The sequence below is a fragment of the Populus alba genome, chromosome 13 (assembly GCF_005239225.2).
Source record: "Populus alba chromosome 13, ASM523922v2, whole genome shotgun sequence".
NCBI lineage: Eukaryota > Viridiplantae > Streptophyta > Magnoliopsida > Malpighiales > Salicaceae > Populus > Populus alba.
The window spans coordinates 15336482-15355968 of NC_133296.1; the positions used below are offsets into that span (position 1 = coordinate 15336482).

Below are 19487 nucleotides of genomic sequence, written 5' to 3' on the forward strand. Positions count from 1 at the left end.
CTCAAAACACAAATATTTAACTCTCATCTTCGTTTAGAAGTAAGGAAAAAAAAAATCATAATCACTTATCATTATTAGTAATATCATGAATGGTTTTGTTAACAAAATGGAGGTAAAAATTTGAAAATATCATAAAAAATGATGCATTAGTGTAAGATTAACATATAAAATTTAATAGTGTTAAAAACAATTGTAACTCTATTGACCCAAAATTTTTTAATTTAATCTAGGGAACTCAAGTTCAAGCATCAATTAAATTGAAAATACTTTCTCTAATTATAATATTATCAAATAATTTATAATGATTTTTTCTTAAATAATGGGAAGACTCTTAAACATTATATAAAAAAAACCTAAAAGCCATTGAAACATTTTACTATCCATTGAAAAAATAAAATGATGCTTATACCCTTATACAAGAAACTTAAAAAACTTGTAATTAAGGGTAGAAATTTTTTTTTTTTCATAGGATTTATTAATCATGGCAAAATTTATTGAGACAGATTGGTCACGACATATTTTTATCATGGTAAAATGATTATTCTGTCTTTAAAAGCAAAAAAATATTAAGTTTTCTGTCATGAACTCTATTGTCTTAAAAAAAAAAAAAAAGGGTGATTGTTTTTCTTTTAATAAAATTATCATTTTAATTTTGTTATTAGTTCATTGGCATCATTGTTTGTTCTAGTTTTTTTTTTTTTTTTCTTGTTGAGTTATCTCAATTTCATATCCCAAATAATAAGTTAGTCAAGTTAACTCAAGTTGATTCAAAAAAAAATTTTTATAAGATTAATTTTTTTTTTTAAATTTCATCCCTTAACATTAAAAATATTGAGCATTGAGTTTTGTGAATCTTTCTTTTTTCTTCCATTTAGGTTATCTTAAGTGTGGGTTAGTTAAGTTAGTCCAGGTTAGTTAAAGTTTTATTTTTCAATAATTTTTTTATTTAAATTTGGTGTTTTTTGCCAGGGTCTTCTTTTGAAAGTCTAAGATTTTTATCTTGATCTTATATCCTGGGTGACGGATTAATTAGGTTAACCCGGGTTGACTCAGGTTTTTTTCCTTTAATTTTTTTATGGTATTTTTTTTTTCAATTTTATCATTTGATATTAAATTAATAGCTCTTAACTTTTTTTATTTTTAGCTTTTATTTCTATTAGGTTATACTAATAGTGAGTAAATAAATTTAATCTGGATTAATTTGTTTTTTTTATTGAGCTTTAATTTTTTTTTTACTAATTTCTTTTTTTGAAATTATATTTTCTTTATTCTAATTTTATATTGCGAGGAGTTGATTAGTCAAATAGCCCGATGAGTTTTTTTCTTTAACGCTATATTTTTTAAATATAATTTTCTTCATTTGATTGTTAAATTTTTAGCTTTACAATATTTTTTCCATTTTTTTCAAGCAGATTATTTTAATTTCATATTTCAAGCCACTTGAATTAACCTATATTTACTCAAATTATAGTCATTTTTTTCTTACATTAGAAAAAACTTTACTCGGCCACGATATACTTGAAAGTTGAAACAAAGACTGTAAAATAAAAAGGCGAGTAAAACCAAAGCGGCGAGGAACGACGTCGTGTGCATTCATTGAACTCAATAAGTTAAATCCGTTAAAACCCCTCTGTAAACCGATAACTTCATTAATCAACGGTTACCACCTCAGGCAACGTTCCCGGTCGATCAGTCTCCGATTAAACAGTCAGGTAACTCAATTTTTCTCAGAAAAAACTAAATCAAAACCATTGCTTATAAATTCAATAATTTCATCTCAAAAATCTTTGCAGGAAATGGATCAATCACGGCAAGTATTCACCGTCGATCTCCTAGAACGGTACGCATCAAAAGGCCGTGGTGTTATCACCTGTATGGCAGCAGGAAACGATGTCATCTTATTAGGTACCAGCAAAGGCTGGCTTATTCGACACGATTTCGGCGCCGGCGGTTCTTCCGGTACTCAATTCACATTCATATTATTCCGGTTGTCTCTGTCAAAGAAGCAAATCTCTAATTTTCTTCCTTGAAATGCTAGATTTTGATCTTTCTAGTGGACGCCCTGGCGATCAATCTATACATAGAGTGTTTGTGGATCCTGGTGGTAGCCACTGTATCGCCACCGTTATTGGTGGAGGTGGTGCGGAGACGTTTTATATGCATGCTAAATGGAGTAAGCCACGTGTGCTTGGGAGGTTGAAAGGTTTGATCGTTAATGCTGTTGCTTGGAATCGACAACTGATTACTGAAGGTAATTAGTTTTGATTTTTTTTAAATGCTTGTTTAAAGAAAAATCTTAGTTTAAATGTGTATGTTAATTGTGGATTAAAGTGAAAAAAAGTAAAAGCTCAACCCTGTGGAAATTTATGTTAGTTTCGTTTTGTCGTAAATTTTATTACTGTGTCTGAATTGTGATTTCAAGTTAGAGAGGGGTTTGTGTGATGTGTTAGTTTGATTTAACTTGCTAAATTATGGTATAATTTTGATTAAAGTGAAAAAAGATAGAAGTTTAAGTGATTATGACATCCTTTTGAGTTACTTGTAGAAAGTGACTGGAATTAATGGTTTTGATGAACTGTGAAGTATGTTTTCTTGTGCAGCGTCTACAAAGGAAGTTGTTATTGGGACTGATAATGGGCAGCTGTTTGAGATGGCTGTAGATGAGAAAGATAAGAGGGAGAAGTATATAAAGTTTTTGTTTGAATTAAAGGAATTGCCTGAAGCTTTTATGGCTTTGCAGGTTTACTCTTTCTTTGGTTTTGGTTGATAAAAGTTGATAAATTTGAAGGAATTGCATTTTGGGATTAATTATAGGGCATGTATGTCTGTGCTTAAGTAAATGATCTCTTGTTGGTTTGCAGATGGAAACGGCTAGCTTAAGCAATGTAACCAGATATTATGTGATGGCTGTTACTCCAACACGACTTTATTCTTTTACTGGAATTGGATTATTGGAGGTAAGTTTGTTTCTGATATAAATTCTGTGTGCTATCATGAAGTAACTGATTGTTGTAGAACTCTTTTATCTTCTTTGTGCTTTTGATCCTGAATTTTTTTGTGGCTGTGATAAGAATTTCTTATCAAGTGACTGGAACAACTCGTTATTGGCTTGCAGCAGTTTGTTTTACATGATATGCGCTATAATTCAAATTGAATTCTTATTAGTTGTTAGCATTTGTAGACAGTTTTTGCTAGTTACTTGGAACGCGCGGTGCATTTTATGGAACTGCCAGGGGAAATACCAAACAGGCAAGCACTTCATTGCCTAAATTTATTCAAGTTCCTTTACTTATTTAATTATTTTTGTAATCTGTAATTTATGGTTTTGTATGATGACCTGGGAACAGTTATTTTCCATTTTTTCTTGAACTTTCTGATCATGAAGCTCCTGTGCTGTTTTGGTCATCTATCAGTGAATTGCATTTTTTTATCAAGCAAAGAAGAGCAATGCATTTTGCATGGCTTTCTGGAGCAGGTATCTATCATGGTGGCTTAAATTTTGGAGCGCAGCATAGGTAAGGAATATCATTCTTGACTACTCCCTTTATATCCACAGAAGCATCTGTTAAAGTTCTTTTATTTGTCACATTTTTGTAAATGATAAAAAAATTTGTGTTGCTGGTACAGCTTTGTGTTCCACTGATGTCTTAGAAAATGGCTATTGTATTTTCTCTACATGTGCCGCTTGTTAGTCCTCAATGTTTTAGCAAATGCTTTTTCTATTGCAAAACCTTTACTTACAGTTGTTCAATGGAAATTTCTTGGGCAGTTACATAAATGGTGATGAGAATTTTGTGGAGAATAAGGCTCTTTTGGACTATTCAAAATTAAGTGATGGTGTTGATGCAGTTAAACCAAGTTCAATGGCAGTTTCTGAATTTCATTTCTTACTTCTTATTGGAAACAAGGTTAAGGTAAGTCATAACAAGCACACATGACACTCTTACTCTTGATAATGCCAATTGGTTGACTTTATGAGTGAGTATAAACATAAGTTTTCATTCATTACCTTCAGTTTTTGTAACTATTTCTGGTTATGAGGCCTTTACTTTTGCGTAGTCTCTTCTATTACATCTCATGTTCAACGACTGAAGTATTTTGGATTTAAATTAGGTTGCCTTCGCATCACCTAGGATTTTCCAATTTATGCATTTACCTTCTTTAGGTGTTCATACTTCTTTGTCATGTTTTGATAGGTTGTTAACAGAATCAGTGAGCAAATTATAGAGGAGCTTCAGTTTGACCAAACATCAGAATCGGTTTCAAGAGGTGTTATCGGATTATGCAGTGATGCCACTGCTGGCTTGTTCTATGCATACGACCAAAATTCTATTTTTCAGGTTTGTATCTCATGATGTGGCGGTGGGAAGAGAAATTAACTCAAAAAAGAAAAGAATAGAATTTCGATGGCAAAAACTGGAAGAAAATGAAGCTGGAACTAGAAAAATAGGTTTAGAGTGCATAGAAAACCTCTAAAATGTAAATAGATTGATAATAATATAAGACATTTCTGAAAAACAGCATTGGCAGCCCAATTTATACGAGTTTTAGGTCTAAATCCTAATCCTTTTAGAAGAGGAATCACCATTAAAAGTTATATAACTCATGTAGAATTCAAATAGCGCAAGCATTCCTGAACTATATAAGAAAACTAAAACTACTAAGGAAAATATTAAATCTGCCAGCGTCTTGATTGTTCTCTAGTCCTCTATTCTTATGTCAATGTTGCATAAGAAAGTAATTTATTCGTTTTGTGCCACTGTATTGAGAAATAAATAGGTGTCTGTTAACGATGAAGGGAGAGATATGTGGAAGGTGTATCTAGACATGAAAGAATATGCTGCAGCTTTAGCAAATTGCCGAGACCCACTCCAGAGAGACCAAGTATATTTAGTGCAGGTAATGTCTAATAAACCACGCTGCAAGTGAAATAGTAGCTGGTTTGTGATATATGAATTTAAGTTTAAAATTACGGCACCTTAAATTTCAATTTCATCTGCAAGCAGTATCTTTTGGAGAATCCTTGTTGTTATCTGGCCAGTGTATAACTGGAGTGGTTTCTGATGCAGGCGGATGCTGCTTTCACCTCCAGGGATTTTCTAAGAGCAGCATCTTTCTATGCAAAAGTGAATTCTTTTTTTCTTGATTTTATTTTTTCAAATAGCTCATTCATTATGTGATTGTGCCATTATTTAGAAGATGACATATAACTAATAAGAGTTCTTTTTTGTCTTGTTTTCTCTTCTTCTTTTCAGATTAATTACATATTATCATTTGAGGAAGTTACGTTGAAGTTTATTAGTGTAGGGGAACAGGTAAACTCAGGACCATTTGTATTTTCTGCATTATAGTCATGTTAGTTTCATTTTAACAAAATGATTGCATGTCATATGCATCATATCATGTTTTCTGCCAGAAGTTGTCCATGCTTCTTCTACATTGAATACATAAATTGTCCATGCTTCTTTATAAATATATAAATAGCAAATGCAATACTAAAACGAGAGTTTGAGAAGGATTTTAGTTCCCCATCATTAGTTCACATGTGACCTTCATGCTTCATTGAGTAAACTTCAATTGGGTAAACACTCAACCTAGTTTTTGTATTTTAACCATGCCTATCATTCTATTTATATGAATTGCACACATAATATGGTTTTTACTATTGGTAGTCCGAGTCTGTAAATATAGGTAGCTGTATAGTTGTATAAAGTCAGGACTTGAGAAAAGTTACATCTGCATTTAATTTATGATAACTTCTGCTTTCTGGGCTGCCAAAAGAAAAGGATTGGCTTGTAAAAGAAATTCTTACTTAGCTTTGCTTACATGCAGGATGCTTTGCGAACTTTCTTGTTGCGGAAGCTTGATAATCTTGCCAAGGATGACAAGTGCCAAATAACAATGATTTCCACATGGGCAACTGAATTGTACTTGGATAAGGTTTTACTTATTTATCTGACATGTATCTTCTATAAAAAACTATCTCAGATATGTGGTCTTAACTGGCCTTTGATCCTCTAGATTGATTGCATTGTCAATTTAATAGATGATACTGGCACAAGAGAGAAACGAGCATAGGTTTGATATATGCATTTGACAATACCAGACATTTCTGTACTTTTTGCTTTGTTCTACTTCTAATGTTCCACTTTTATGTCTACTTCTCTCAAAAGTCAAATGCTAATATCTACTGAAATTAAATTGAAAAAAATGAAAGCGAACATTTTGTATTATTTGTCGGGCATGACCATGCTAGTGGATGTTTTGTTTCTTGGAGGTCATGGTTTGCCAGCTACTTCTGTTTTACTTTAAGCAGAAATTTTTTTGTAAGAGTATGCAGCAGCTTTTGAGATGTTCTGATTTAAATTCTTGGACATTCTTCACTTGTTGCATTAGTAGTAAGTAGTAATTCACCTCTGCTATGTTTGTTACTACATGAACATTTTTAGTTGCTGAATGAGCTGTAATGTTTTAGCATGTAAAAGTTCTATTGCTTGAAAAGTTTTTCAATCCATATATGCATCAATGATTATATCTGAGATCATTAAATTTTAGCAATGAATTTCACATTCAATTTTCTAGATAAATCGGCTACTCTTGGAAGAGGATAATGCTTTGGAGAAACATAGTTCTGAGTACCAATCAATCAATCAAGAGTTTTGTGCTTTCCTCGGTGACTGCAAGGATGTGTTGGATGAGGCAACTACTATGAGACTTCTAGAGAGGTAATCATATAAATTTTTGGTAGTGTTTGACACTTATTTAGCCTTTAGACCGACAGTGTCTGCCTCTAGTCTTATTTGAGACAAATGTGCTTGGAACCAGATAAATAACCAATTTTTCTTGTTTGATGTGATTCCATTCTATTAATATTAGTTCCTTATTCTACTGCATGTTAAAGAACTCGTTTGCACTATGATAGTTTTGCCCAGCATCAAACCATCTCGGGTGTCCTTGCTTCCACATGCATAAATTGCTATTGGTTTTTTGTTTGACTTCTTGATTGTTCTTGTCTCTTAAAAATATGCTGGAGTGAATTTTAGCTCAAATACTTTTCTGCAGCTATGGCAGAGTTGAAGAACTAGTGTATTTTGCTAGTCTGAAGGAACAATATGAAATTGTAATTCACCACTATATTCAGGTGCTTTCACAACCTTTGTTTATTTGCTGAACATTGTTGTTAGTTGCCATGCTTTGTAGTTTAGTTTCATTGGAGAATAAAATTGTCCTCTATTTTCTTTTTTATTGAGTGGGGTTAGAGGGTGAGAACATAGAACAAAACTAATTAATACTATATTTGCCTTCAACTTTAGTGTGGTAAATCCTTCTAATATGAGAACACAGTCCTTTTGACTGTAGCAGATAGGTTTTAGTAGCTTCGTTAAGTAAAAAAGCTCTATCTTCATTTGGTCAGATACTTTTTGTTGATAGTGTCTGTTAGCTGACAGTGGTGCTTAGGATTCTTTATTTCTTCTCTTAGCACACGCACACACACTGTTTTTGATAAAATAAAATTATATTAACTGACTAAATAGAGTTACAAAAGCATGATAGAGAATAAGTCTCCAAATTAAGAAAGCAAAAGGAATATCATGAAACAGCACCCCAATCACACTGATTGTCACCTAAGCTAAGTCCCCTAAAACCACGTAAAGCATGACACCACAGAGAAAGGAAAACTATCCTGTTCCTCAGCAATGGCATCGAAAGTGTTTTTTTATAAAAAAAACTCTAGCATCTGACCAAACAGGTACACTGTATGACAGCACACATAGTACAAAACCATATGTGTGTGTGTGTGTGTGTGTGTGTGGAGGCATGTAGGTAGGCAGCTTTCTATGCCTGAGTTCTTGTTCCTGGCGATTCATACTATTAATTTGCCTTTGTTTTTTGGTGGGTGGGTGGCGTTTAACTCCAGCAAGGAGAAACAAAGAAAGCATTAGAAGTGCTTCAGAAACCTGCTGTTCCAATAGACCTTCAGGTACATGTTTAAGTGTGATTTGAAATATGGTTCATTTTCCCAATCATGGATGGTTGCAGCGAGGTTTTTTGCTGTAATGCTTTCTGTACTCTTAAGAGTCCACACCACCTTGTTTTTAGTCCAATTTTCTATAAAGGTACTTAGCGAGATTGTTTTTGCTTTGCAGTACAAGTTTGCTCCAGATCTCATTGTTCTTGATGCATATGAAACAGTTGAGTCATGGATGACCACAAAAAACCTGAACCCAAGAAAACTGATTCCTGCAATGATGCGTTATTCAAGTGAACCTCATGCAAAGTAATGGGTGCAACTTTTTTCAATTATTACATTTTTCTTTTTATCAGAGGGGTGTGAATTTCTACTTCTGTAAGCATGAAAACGAGCTTAATTTTCTTGTGATAGTCTCCATTATTATTTAGTTGTTTTTGGCTCTAAACAAGACTTGTAAATGATAGAAAGTCTGAGTTTAGCTTTGGTGCTGCTGCTCACACCAGTGCTAGATTTCCCAATCCTTCTGGTTTCTCTCTTTGAGCTGTCATCTAATCACAATCGTTGGCCTGCTTTTCCAACCTGTGGCATAAACATTTCTTTTGATCTGATCTGTAGATTTCATGACCAAAAAAATTACTTTTGTCAAAGAAAGTTTGTATCTATGTATCATCAGACATGACCGCCAATTGATAGATCAATAGTTATAAATTGCAATAACCTTCAGAAGTTCTATTTCCTGTTCAGTTACTAAGATATAGATGTTGGATTATGTATTTGATGTTTCTGGTGAATTGCGGATCTCTTTTCACTGCAACTATATGTCACCTGCAGGAATGAAACCCATGAAGTCATCAAATATTTGGAATTCTGTGTTCATTGTTTGCATAATGAGGATCCTGGAGTTCACAACTTGCTTCTTTCTCTCTATGCTAAACAGGTTGGGTTTGTTCTTAGAATTTTAACAGGTGGAAATGTCTTTAAGTTTGTAATTTCATATTTTGTTTGACATGCTCCATATCATTTTAAGATTTTGATTTGAATTGTTTACTGAAAAAAGGTTAAGTATGCCAGTGGGTCTGTATCTGGATAAGTAAACTACATGTACTTTCTGGATCCTTTTGATGCCACAATAGTCATTCCAAACTTTCTTGCTCCTGAAGTTATTCCATGAAAGCACTTGAGTTATTTTATCTTTTTATTTTCTTCACCCACGAGTTTTTGCCCAAACAGTATTATCACAGTTCATTTGAGGGCTGCCTTAATGATATTTTGTTTCATTTATATTCAGGAAGATGATGATGCACTTTTGCGTTTCCTACAATGCAAGTTTGGGAAAGGACGAGAAAATGGTCCAGATTTCTTCTATGATCCCAAGTATGCCTTGCGCCTTTGCCTCAAAGAAAAGCGGATGCGTGCCTGTGTTCACATATACAGCATGATGTCCATGCACGAAGAAGCAGTTGCTCTTGCTCTACAGGTGATATTTTCTGCAAGTTTTAGCAAATATGGCTAGAAATCTAGAAGGTCAGGGTTCACAAATGAACACTGGATGGAATAAAATCTGAGGAAAGGGATAATTCATGATTGAAATTTTATATTCTGAAATCCACCACCAAATTTGTTTACAGATTTTTCTTTTCTTTCCATGGGGGCTCTCGTTCTTACCAAACCCTACAAATTTTGCTTTACCTTTATCCACCAGGCACCTCATAGAATTATTTAACCCATTACAATTTTCAGATAAGATAGTTGAAGGGAAAAAAAACCCAAAATTCCAAGTTGAATAAGACATGATAGCCCCAAGTCGAAAAGGAAAAAGCCCTTAAGAGTTCTATCAAACTGAATTTACAGACACCTCCAAATCCAAGGAGCTCAGAAATGAAATTGGTTTTTCCTCTAGTCTTCAGCCACCCATTTAGATTCGGAGATGAGACACAATCTTGTAACCTTTTTTTATGTATCTCTGTGTGGTCTTGTACTTTTGACATATTTTCCTGCTTGTAATTAGGTTGACCCCGAGCTTGCAATGGCTGAAGCTGACAAGGTGGAAGATGACGAAGATTTGAGAAAGAAGCTTTGGCTTATGGTTGCCAAGCATGTTATCGAACAAGAAAAGGGAACTAAAAGGGAGAATATAAGGAAGGCAATAGCATTTCTCAAGGAAACTGATGGCCTTCTAAAGATTGAGGATATATTACCGTTCTTTCCAGACTTTGCCCTAATTGATGACTTCAAGGTAATCTTGTTACCCTGATGTTTGGGATAATTTTCCATGACAAAATTGATCCTTTCTTACCTTATTTTCAAATATTGTCTCTCCGATTGCCATTTGAGCTGCTGTGTGCCCTTCTAATTTTATGCCTGTTATGAACATTCTACAACTTGAGTATTTTACTGTCCCTTGGCTGCTGGCTTCTATACTAGAGTTGACTCTCTTGTGTGAGTGTAGGAGGCAATTTGCTCATCATTGGAGGATTACAACAACCAAATCGAACAACTAAAACAGGAGATGAATGATGCTACACATGGCGCTGACAACATAAGAAATGATATTAGTGCACTTGCTCAAAGATATGCTGTCATTGACCGTGATGAGGAATGTGGGGTATTGGCCATTCCAGTCTTTAGTTCCATTCACAATCTGCATGCTAAAGCTACACTTGATCTTTTTCCATGTACTTGCATTGGTTGGGATATCACTTTACCCTTCACTTGCCTTGGGAGAAAAAGGATGCTTTTTTGGCTTAGTCTCACCTTGGAAACTTTTTGCTGAAGTTTTCCATGTACTCTAAAAGATTCCAAGGCTGAAATAGGTGGGCCTAAATAGGTCTTCCCCCTGTACTATGTTTATTTTAATTGGTGTCATTACCTTGTTGTCATCACACTGTAGTTGGGTCATAGGAACTAGATCTTGGACTTTGGAGATAGTCCCAGCCTTCAGTATTTCCGCATGAGGTGGTTCCTCTCATGATTCAAACTTGGACCCTCACGGTTGGTAGTCCAAGATTTTTACTGTTCCATAAAGCAACTGTTTCCAGTTGCATAGCTCATATTTGAACTTGTTAAATTCTGTTGTCATCTTACTGAATTTATTCTTCTCAGGTTTGTAAGCGCAAAATCTTGATTGTGGGTGGGGACTACCGTATGTCTCGGGGCTATACATCAGTAGGACAAATGGCTCCCTTCTATGTATTTCCATGTGGACATGCCTTTCATGTGCATTGCTTGATTGCCCATGTGACATGTTCTGTCAATGAAACTCAAGTAAGTTGATGTGCAGCATTTCTCACATAGTATTTTTGGTTAAATGCTGCTGTTGCAAATTTGAGAATCAAGATGACATTTTACTTGGTAGGTGCAACTTGAAAGTCAAAGTAACTTCTAATCTGATTAAATAGCCGATCATACTACCATTTATTTCTACTTTGAATATCATAAAAAGCACATCCATTAATGGCTACAACATTAATCAAATCAGAAAGCATCACTTGGAAATGCATTATGTTTCACTAGCACGACCATTAAAACAACTTGGCCTCTGCTAGTCAAACCCACCATCGTTTTTTCTTGAGGATGGAAGAAAAAAAGAGCATTGATTGGTTACAACTTGTGCAGATTGTAAGAATTGCATTTGTTAGTTTTATAGTTAGTTCTGAACAGAGGAATTATGCTGGCAAAATTGTGATTGAATGATCATCCGGATTGTGGATAACTATATCTGCACAAGCCTATTATTCTACTTGTGCCCTGAAAGTAGAACTCTGCTTCTGCATTTGTGAAATTTCTGGTTGTAAAAATATCTCACTCTCAGGAACTTCATATTTGATCTGACCCTTTCAGCCTCTTTTTTGTTTTGTTTTTTTCAAATGAATGATGCAGGCAGAATATATACTGGATCTGCAGAAGCAGCTTACGTTGCTTGGTGACGGAGCTAGGAAAGACATGAATGGTGGCATAACTGAGGATTCCATTACTAGCATGACTCCTGCAGACAAGGTCTGTTTTATGTTTGTCATTTACAAGTAAACATTCGGTGGCAATATGAAGTAGTTATTAATTTTCAATAGCAGTCTTCACTTTCAGTGAGATTTATGCATATACTTAATCCTGGTTAATGGCTTTTGTGTACACCTGAGAACAATATACCTCCTGTTACTAACAATTATGAACTAAAGCTTCTTAATGGTGAATTTAATCGACTTTCTTATGTCGTGATCTCCAGCTCCGTTCTCAACTGGATGATGCAATTGCAAGTGAATGTCCATTTTGTGGTGAATTGATGATCCGTCAGATCTCTTTGCCTTTTATCCTCTCTGAAGAAGCACTGCTGGTCAATTCATGGGAGATAAAACCACAAAACAACCTTGCGAACATGAGGACCCTCTCTTTACCGGTATGACCCCATACCCTACTTTTGTGGTTGCATGCTTGTCATTAAGTGTTCTGCTTGCTTGTGGCAATATAATTATCAACAATTTTAGATAGCTTTTGAAAGGGTTTTTGCTGCTTGTTTATCCATATGGAATGAAGAGTTCCCACCTTAAGAACCAACAAGAAAAAGGGTGTTGTTATTGTTATTTTCTTAGTGTTATACATTATTAATTTTAAATTTGATTGTTTTATTTTTGTAAAGAAAAACAGAAACACACATACAAGAGAGTATCACGTTTTAAGGATACTGAAATATCTGTTGTACATGACATGTTGGCGCTTCTGATAAGATGATGTCACAAGACTATAATTAGGCTGTGTTTCTATGAATTTTGTAAATATATTTAATTAAAAATATTTTTTATTTAAATCAGAATTTGGTTTTAATCAAAAGTTAAAAGTTTTAAATTTAAATATACTGTTTTTCAAAAAAGTAAATAGTTATTTTTAATTAAACATAACCTTAACTTAATTCGTTTTTGTTATAAATTATTTAGGAAAAAAAATTTTGAATTAAAACTTAGAACTCAAATTTTATTTTTTATAAATTATGTCAAAGGGATTCTTAATCACGAAACTTTTTTGGCCCTTAAATTAAAATTGGCTTAAAATAGACCATTGAAATTAAGAGTTAATAACCTCCATCATGCTACATTTTGCCTGCGTGCCATTACAGTTTACACTTTATGCTTTTAAAAACTATAATTTCTACCCAAAAATTAAAATTAATGGAGTGAACTTTTATTTCTGAATTTTTTTAAAAAAATCAGAAATTATCTTTTTTAAAATAAGCTAAGAAATATATCACTCATTTTATCAATTACACTCCTTTCTAAAGAAATATTTGTGTTTTTCTTTTTTTAATTTATAAAATCAAGTCAATTTCTCTTTTTTAAAAAAGGTTTATATTTTTTGTAAAAAAAATCATATCATTTATGTATTTAACTAGTCTTGTCACTTGTGCTACAAACGTAGATAGAATTTCAAGTTAAATTTGAATATAATAAAAGAATGTGTTAATATTGTGGATATATTTTAAAATATCAAGATTTTTTTAATTAAGAAACACAAATATGTTTACACTACATGTAGGATTTCAAGTCAATTTCTAACATAAAAAAATAATTAATTTATGGATATGTTTTCATGTATCATATATTCTTATTTGAGAAACAAAAGGATGTTTATGCTTTATAAAATAAACTAAGAAATATATGAATTTATAAATTAACACTAATTAAAAATTGAAACAGAAAGCTAATCTTCATAGTAAATATAAAAGATAGATACACAAATAAATATTTTACACTGTCCTTTTTCTTTAAAATATTTTCATTCATTTTATCTTAGTGGTTAAATGTGTTGCTAATAAAAAATGATTTATGTTTTTATAAAAACTTCATATATAATCGTGTTAAAGTATAATGCAATTAAACAATATATTAAAGGGGTAAAAAGCAATGGGGCCATGTGCTGATAGGTCAGGCCTACACATCTAGCCTTAATAAAAAAAAAATACCTGAGTGTGTCTTGTGTTTTTTTTATTAGAAGATGACAATGTGCTCCTATATTTAAAAAAAAAAAAAAACAATTAGACAATAGGTTGCTAACTAATTTATTTTAAAATGGGGATCCAAGGATCCCAAAAATTCAATTTTTGATTCTTGAAAATACTTTAAACCTTTAAAAACCACATATCAACCTCAAAACACTCTAAAAACACTAAAAAAAAAAAAAAAACCCAACCAAATAACAAACAAACATCAATGTCTTTTTTCCTGAAATATTTATAGGGAAACATCTTTTTTGAACTCCTCTAGAAAAAAGGATCCCATCAATACAAAGATTGCTCTTATTGGTGGTTGAAATGTAGTGAATCAATAACTTTTTTTCTTACTTTTTTTCTACTAGTCTCTCTTTTCTCAAAACCAGAGAGTAAAAAAATATAAACAAAAATAAAGTTTTAGACCAAAATATCTATTAGAGTGATTTTCAAATTGACCACATGGTTTTCATGTGTACATTATTTTTCTTTGAATGTTTTTTGTTCTTTTACAAATTTAAATCATTTGATCAAATGGACCAAAAAAACAATTAAAAAAAAAGTTTAAGTATGAAAATAAAAAATATATAGGAGTGGTGTTCATATAAATAAAACCATCCCAAATCTTTTAGTTGTACTAAAAGATGTAACATATTCTTTTAATAAATCATTAAAAAAAATATTACTTCCAAATAGAAGGCAGCACATTTTACTTGATTTTTCCTAATAATATCAAAATGAAATGAATGATTTATCCTATTGAATCCTTTTAAAGTACAAGGTAAAACATATTATCAAAAAAATTAAGAGACCTCAATGTTTCATTGTATACAAATACTTAGAATATTATGGATTACTATAATGCAATGACATCCTTGCCCTTCCTAAACAAAAACAATGAACCATTCATTAGCGGTAAAATAATCTTTTTATTAGGATTCATTAGTCATTACCATATTGATTTAGGACAAATTGGACTTTTTATATTTTTTTTACACAATAAAATAAACTTAATTGCTCTTAAAATAAAAAATCATTAAACTGATGTTCAGGGGCTTTTAATGCTTTTACTTTTTTAATACAATAAAATAACTAAATTACCCTTAAAAGAAAGAATTACCAAACTTGCATTTAAGGGATTTTTTATATTTTCATCTAGTTTTTTTTAGTTATAATCAAGTTGACTAAGTGTTAATTTGGTTATTTAATAAATATAAATGTTATTTTAAAAAAAATAGTTGCCACATGCATTGTACACGTCAATGTGTGGGTTATGCCTGCACCATTCGAGCAGCGAGTGGGAGGGCTTTCAGCTACCAGATGATTCTAGAGCAGCGTTCAAATCATCTTGGTTGCCCCTCTATATCTGGACAACACATGTGGCCAATGGACCTTAGATTTGGCATCGACAATCTTTTCTTTATTTCCCTTCTTTTCTCTATCCTCCTCAATCTTTGCACTTGACCCTCTAAATTTTTAAAACTACCCTTCAATTTTATTTTTTTTTAGATCTGACCCATGTTTTTTTATTACTATTTATTCTATTTGAAACAATCCATAAAATAAGATTTTTTTTTCTTTCATCCTCCTCCAATATTTTTATCTATCAAATTTTGTTTTCATTCTTTCAATTGTTATTTGTTTTATTTGAGATAATTTTTAAAATTGAATTTATTCTTGCAATTTGATCCTCATACAGTGTTTTTCATATTAAATTTGATCATCATTATTTTGATTACTATTATTTTTTTTGAAAAATTTTTAAATTGATATTCTTTTTATTTCATTCATGGATATTAAATTAGTTAGGAATTGAGTTTGAGTTAAGGATTTCACGAGTTGTAAATTTAAAAGATTAACCCAGGTTTAAGAATTTGGCACGAGTTTGGTTGTTTGTTTTTTTATTTTATAAGCTCATTTTTTTCAGTTATATCCTTCAACATTTATTTAATTGAAGTCCAAGTTCTGTTATTTTTTTTATTTACCTTCTATAGGATTTTCATTAATTTTAAAAATGACTGAGGCTATTTAAGATTTTTTTTTATTAGTTGTTCTTTGTTAAGTTTAGCTTTTAAAAAAAGAAATCTTGTTTTTGAATTAAATTAAATAAATTGATTAAATATAAGCATGAGATACTCACTTCATGATATTTTATTTGATTTTATTTATAGGTCATTACTCTTACGACGCTCATGATTTTTTTCGGTGTTGTCATGCAACTTTCCATGTAGGGGTGAGTAAAAAAACCCGAAAAACCTATTAAACCGAGAAAATTGAAAAAGCTTAACCATGAAAAATAATTAATTAGAATATTTAAAAAAACTTTCAATCCGGTTCAGTTTCAGTTTTATAATGCTAAAACTGATAAACTCAAATTGAACCGAACCAGCTCAAATTAAAATAAAGGTTCTATAAATACCTCTCACAAACAAGCCGCATAACCCACACTACACCTCTTCAATCCTCACAGCTTCCCACGGCACTCAAAACTCACAAGTCCACACCCAATTCTTTGTTCTTTAATCTTCATTAATCTCATTCCATAATTTTCATCAGTCGTCACCATATCTTGCAAACCAACCGCCCCACCCAAGCTTCCACACGTCACACCTAACCTTCCAATCTTTATTCTTTAATTTGCATCTCCAGATCTATCATCCTAGCAACACCCCTAAGCCTTAGCAGTAGTAATATTTCTCTCTGTTTTTTTTTTTTGCCTAACAGTTTTTGTTTCTCACTTTGGCATCATTCTGGCCATGCCATAAAAATAGAAATCCAACAGAATTTATTGATAAAAAGTAAAAATTAATTTGACATTTGATGATTACTTATAAGAAATTAAAAGAGTTGATGAATATATTTAATGGGGCAGTAGAGAAATGAGAGAAATGCAGAGCTTTTGATGATAGTGATCTTCGATCTTGGTGGTGGTTTAGGTTGTTGGGTTATTGGTAGTGTGCGTTTTTTATAGAAACTAGTGTGGTTTGATGATGAGGGTGGCTAGATCAGGTGACTAGTAGAGGTAGTAAGGGTGGGGGTTGGGCTTAATTCTGTGATTTGAGTTGTTGGCAGTTGTTGAGTATTTTATATATATATAAAGAAAATGGGTAAAGAAAGTGGCAATGAGCATTGTGCAGTGTTTATTGTGGTGGTGATTGTTTGTGTTTGAGAGTATGGTTTTTGGTTATGCAAGTTTTTGGGTTTGTGATAGTAAGGAGTGATTGATTAAAGTGAGAGAGCACGATGCGTTTTTATGGTTCTGTTGGAGGTCATTTGCTTGAAAACAGGTTGGTATGGATTTAACATTGTCGTGAGGGTTGCTGATGATGAAGATGGGTTTGATTTAGTAACTTTTAGATATTAAAAAAATATAGGTTTTTTTGGTTTTTGACATAGAAAACTAAATCGAAACGAAACCAATTGGTTGGAATCAGGTTCGGGTTTTTTAGTTGTTTTTATAGGTAAAAACCGAACTAAACTAAAAATGAGCCTTCCTACTTTCGTGGTGGCATTACAACTATCTTGGTGAGCTTTTTCTAGTAGTGAGACGATATTCACAAAGAAACGACAACAAGTTTATACATGATATTGACAATTTATTTTTTATAATTAATTGTTATAAAAAATACTTCACTTTATCTACTATCAAAGGCTTTTTGTTAATCATGAAATTAAATTAATTGAATTTATTGAACTAAATCAATAACCTAAATTTTAGATTTTTTTTTTTTTCCTATTTTAAAACATTACATCACTTAAACCCTGTTTTTTACATTATAAAAAGAATATGAACACGGCCTAGAACATTTCACATAACACCTATCTGTTCCAGGTATTCATTATCTTTCTAGGGCCTATTTAATAATTTTATATTATTTCAAATAAAAATCAACTCAATTTTTAACGATCAACTAACAGATTTGTTTAACGAAAATTGGAAAGTGCAAGAGCTGGAACAAATTAATATATGGAAAATTAAGGTCGTGATTAATGTTCATGTAAGAATAGACATGTCATTTTGATGCTTGAATATTATGCTGTCTTCTTTTTTCTTTTCTTTTTTTTGTAAAAATCTTATTAAAAATGAAAATTCCTGAAGAGATTAGGTTTTGAAGCTCACAATATTTAATTTCAATATTCAATCATAATGGGTATAAATATAAGTAAATAAAATAAGACAAAAACAGTGCAATATTATTTTTGACATTTTGTTTCTGTACAAATTCACATTAATTTTTTTTTCCCATCATCTCCTCATCCCCGCAATAAATTCACAATGTAAAGTCAATCCCCCTCTCAACATTGATTCCACAACTCACCACCTGGTCAATTGCCTCAGACTCTACAACTCACTACTGATTCAATCGATCACAATCCACTACCTAGTCAACTCTGGCCAATCCCCCAGCCTGCACCTCGTCAACGCACCGCTGAGGTGATCGGCTAAAGATCACCACCTAGTCAATCTCCTTGGACTCTGAAACTCATCACTGAGTCACTCGGTCACCGCTACCTTCTCACCGTAGTTACCCCTGGCCCCAGCAATTCAAGTACATGACTTGTCGGAGAGACTCATCGTTCTGCCTCACTCCCTCTTCCGATCCACAACCTCCAAGACCAATACAATCCGATCCGACAGAAGCGGCAGCAAGTGGCCGGATCTCCACCACATCTCCGCCGGAGAACACCCTCCTCTTGCCATTGTGCAGTGATATTAAGCTGGATTTCCACCCTTGATCAGGGTATCCAACTGCAGCCACGGTAGCAGCCATCCAAACCCGGTTCAAATAACTCATTTCTGAGGTCTTCCGATATTTTGGGAGAACAGAGATTACAGATTGGAGTGAGAGAATTATATCAAGCTTCGTCTAGTGTTCTGAAGGGGTGTGGGTGTGTCATTTTATAAAAGGAAAAGTAGCGGATTTGTAAAAACAGGAAACAGGAAGTGGTTTTACTTTATAAAATGGTATTGGGACGGGCGTGAGGCTCGAGGCTCGTATATCTTGGATGAATGAATGGTGGACAGAAGTGAAGTTCTCATGATTTTCTCAAGAGAAATTGGAGTGTTGATGTGATTGAAATTGTTAATTTGTTGCAATTTTCTCCGCAATTACAAGAAAAGCTAAAAGACGTGGGGAAGCATTGAATTTATTTTTTCTAGCAGTAATTTTTTTTTTTTTTAATACATAACGTGGGAAAGCATTGAATTCAAGTTATTAAATTTTATTAAAAAATAAAAATTAAATAATATAATGAAATTATTGTTTATCCACATATTACATTGTGAATGATAATAATAATTCATAATATTTTGTTTTTTTTAATTTTTTTTGAAATTTTGTTATAATTGTTTTTAATTTTTTTTATTAATTTCACCTTTTAATATTAAGATGATTAAGAATTTAGTTTCATAATTTTTTTTTATTTTATCTTTCTATAAGGTTAGTATGAGGTACGGGGTTTTTAAACTAACTTAGATTGTCTTGATTTATGTGCTTTATGAAGTGTTTTTTTTTTTTATTGAATTTAACTTTTTATCGT

General features: G+C 32.3%; 1 protein-coding gene across 2 annotated transcripts; it reads left to right on the plus strand.

Annotated features, from left to right (window-relative positions):
- Positions 1 to 1553: 1553 nt before the first annotated feature.
- On the plus strand, positions 1554 to 12656 carry LOC118028140 (vacuolar sorting protein 18). Of its 2 annotated transcripts, none has more exons than XM_035031676.2 (24): positions 1554 to 1712; positions 1794 to 1959; positions 2039 to 2251; positions 2601 to 2740; positions 2862 to 2957; positions 3182 to 3249; positions 3414 to 3515; positions 3770 to 3914; positions 4197 to 4340; positions 4780 to 4899; positions 5070 to 5126; positions 5256 to 5315; positions 5833 to 5940; positions 6583 to 6725; positions 7063 to 7141; positions 7919 to 7981; positions 8148 to 8278; positions 8804 to 8909; positions 9261 to 9449; positions 9981 to 10208; positions 10422 to 10577; positions 11075 to 11236; positions 11852 to 11968; positions 12195 to 12656. In XM_035031676.2, the coding sequence occupies exons 2-24, from the start codon at positions 1797 to 1799 to the stop codon at positions 12369 to 12371; spliced, it is 2967 nt and encodes a 988-aa protein (XP_034887567.1). In that variant the 5' UTR covers positions 1554 to 1712; positions 1794 to 1796; the 3' UTR covers positions 12372 to 12656. The 2 variants fall into 2 exon arrangements, with proteins under 2 accessions (XP_034887567.1, XP_073260082.1); XM_073403981.1 differs by having other exon boundaries at positions 1573 to 1707.
- Positions 12657 to 19487: the final 6831 nt, after the last annotated feature.

Excerpts from the sequence above, each read along its gene's own strand:
- LOC118028140 (XM_035031676.2), top strand. The coding sequence starts at position 1,797 with ATGGATCAATCACGGCAAGTATTCACCGTCGATCTCCTAGAACGGTAC. Across the intron at positions 2,741-2,861 it reads AAGCTTTTATGGCTTTGCAG|ATGGAAACGGCTAGCTTAAG; the intron begins GTTTACTCTTTC and ends GTTGGTTTGCAG. Across the intron at positions 5,316-5,832 it reads TTATTAGTGTAGGGGAACAG|GATGCTTTGCGAACTTTCTT; the intron begins GTAAACTCAGGA and ends GCTTACATGCAG.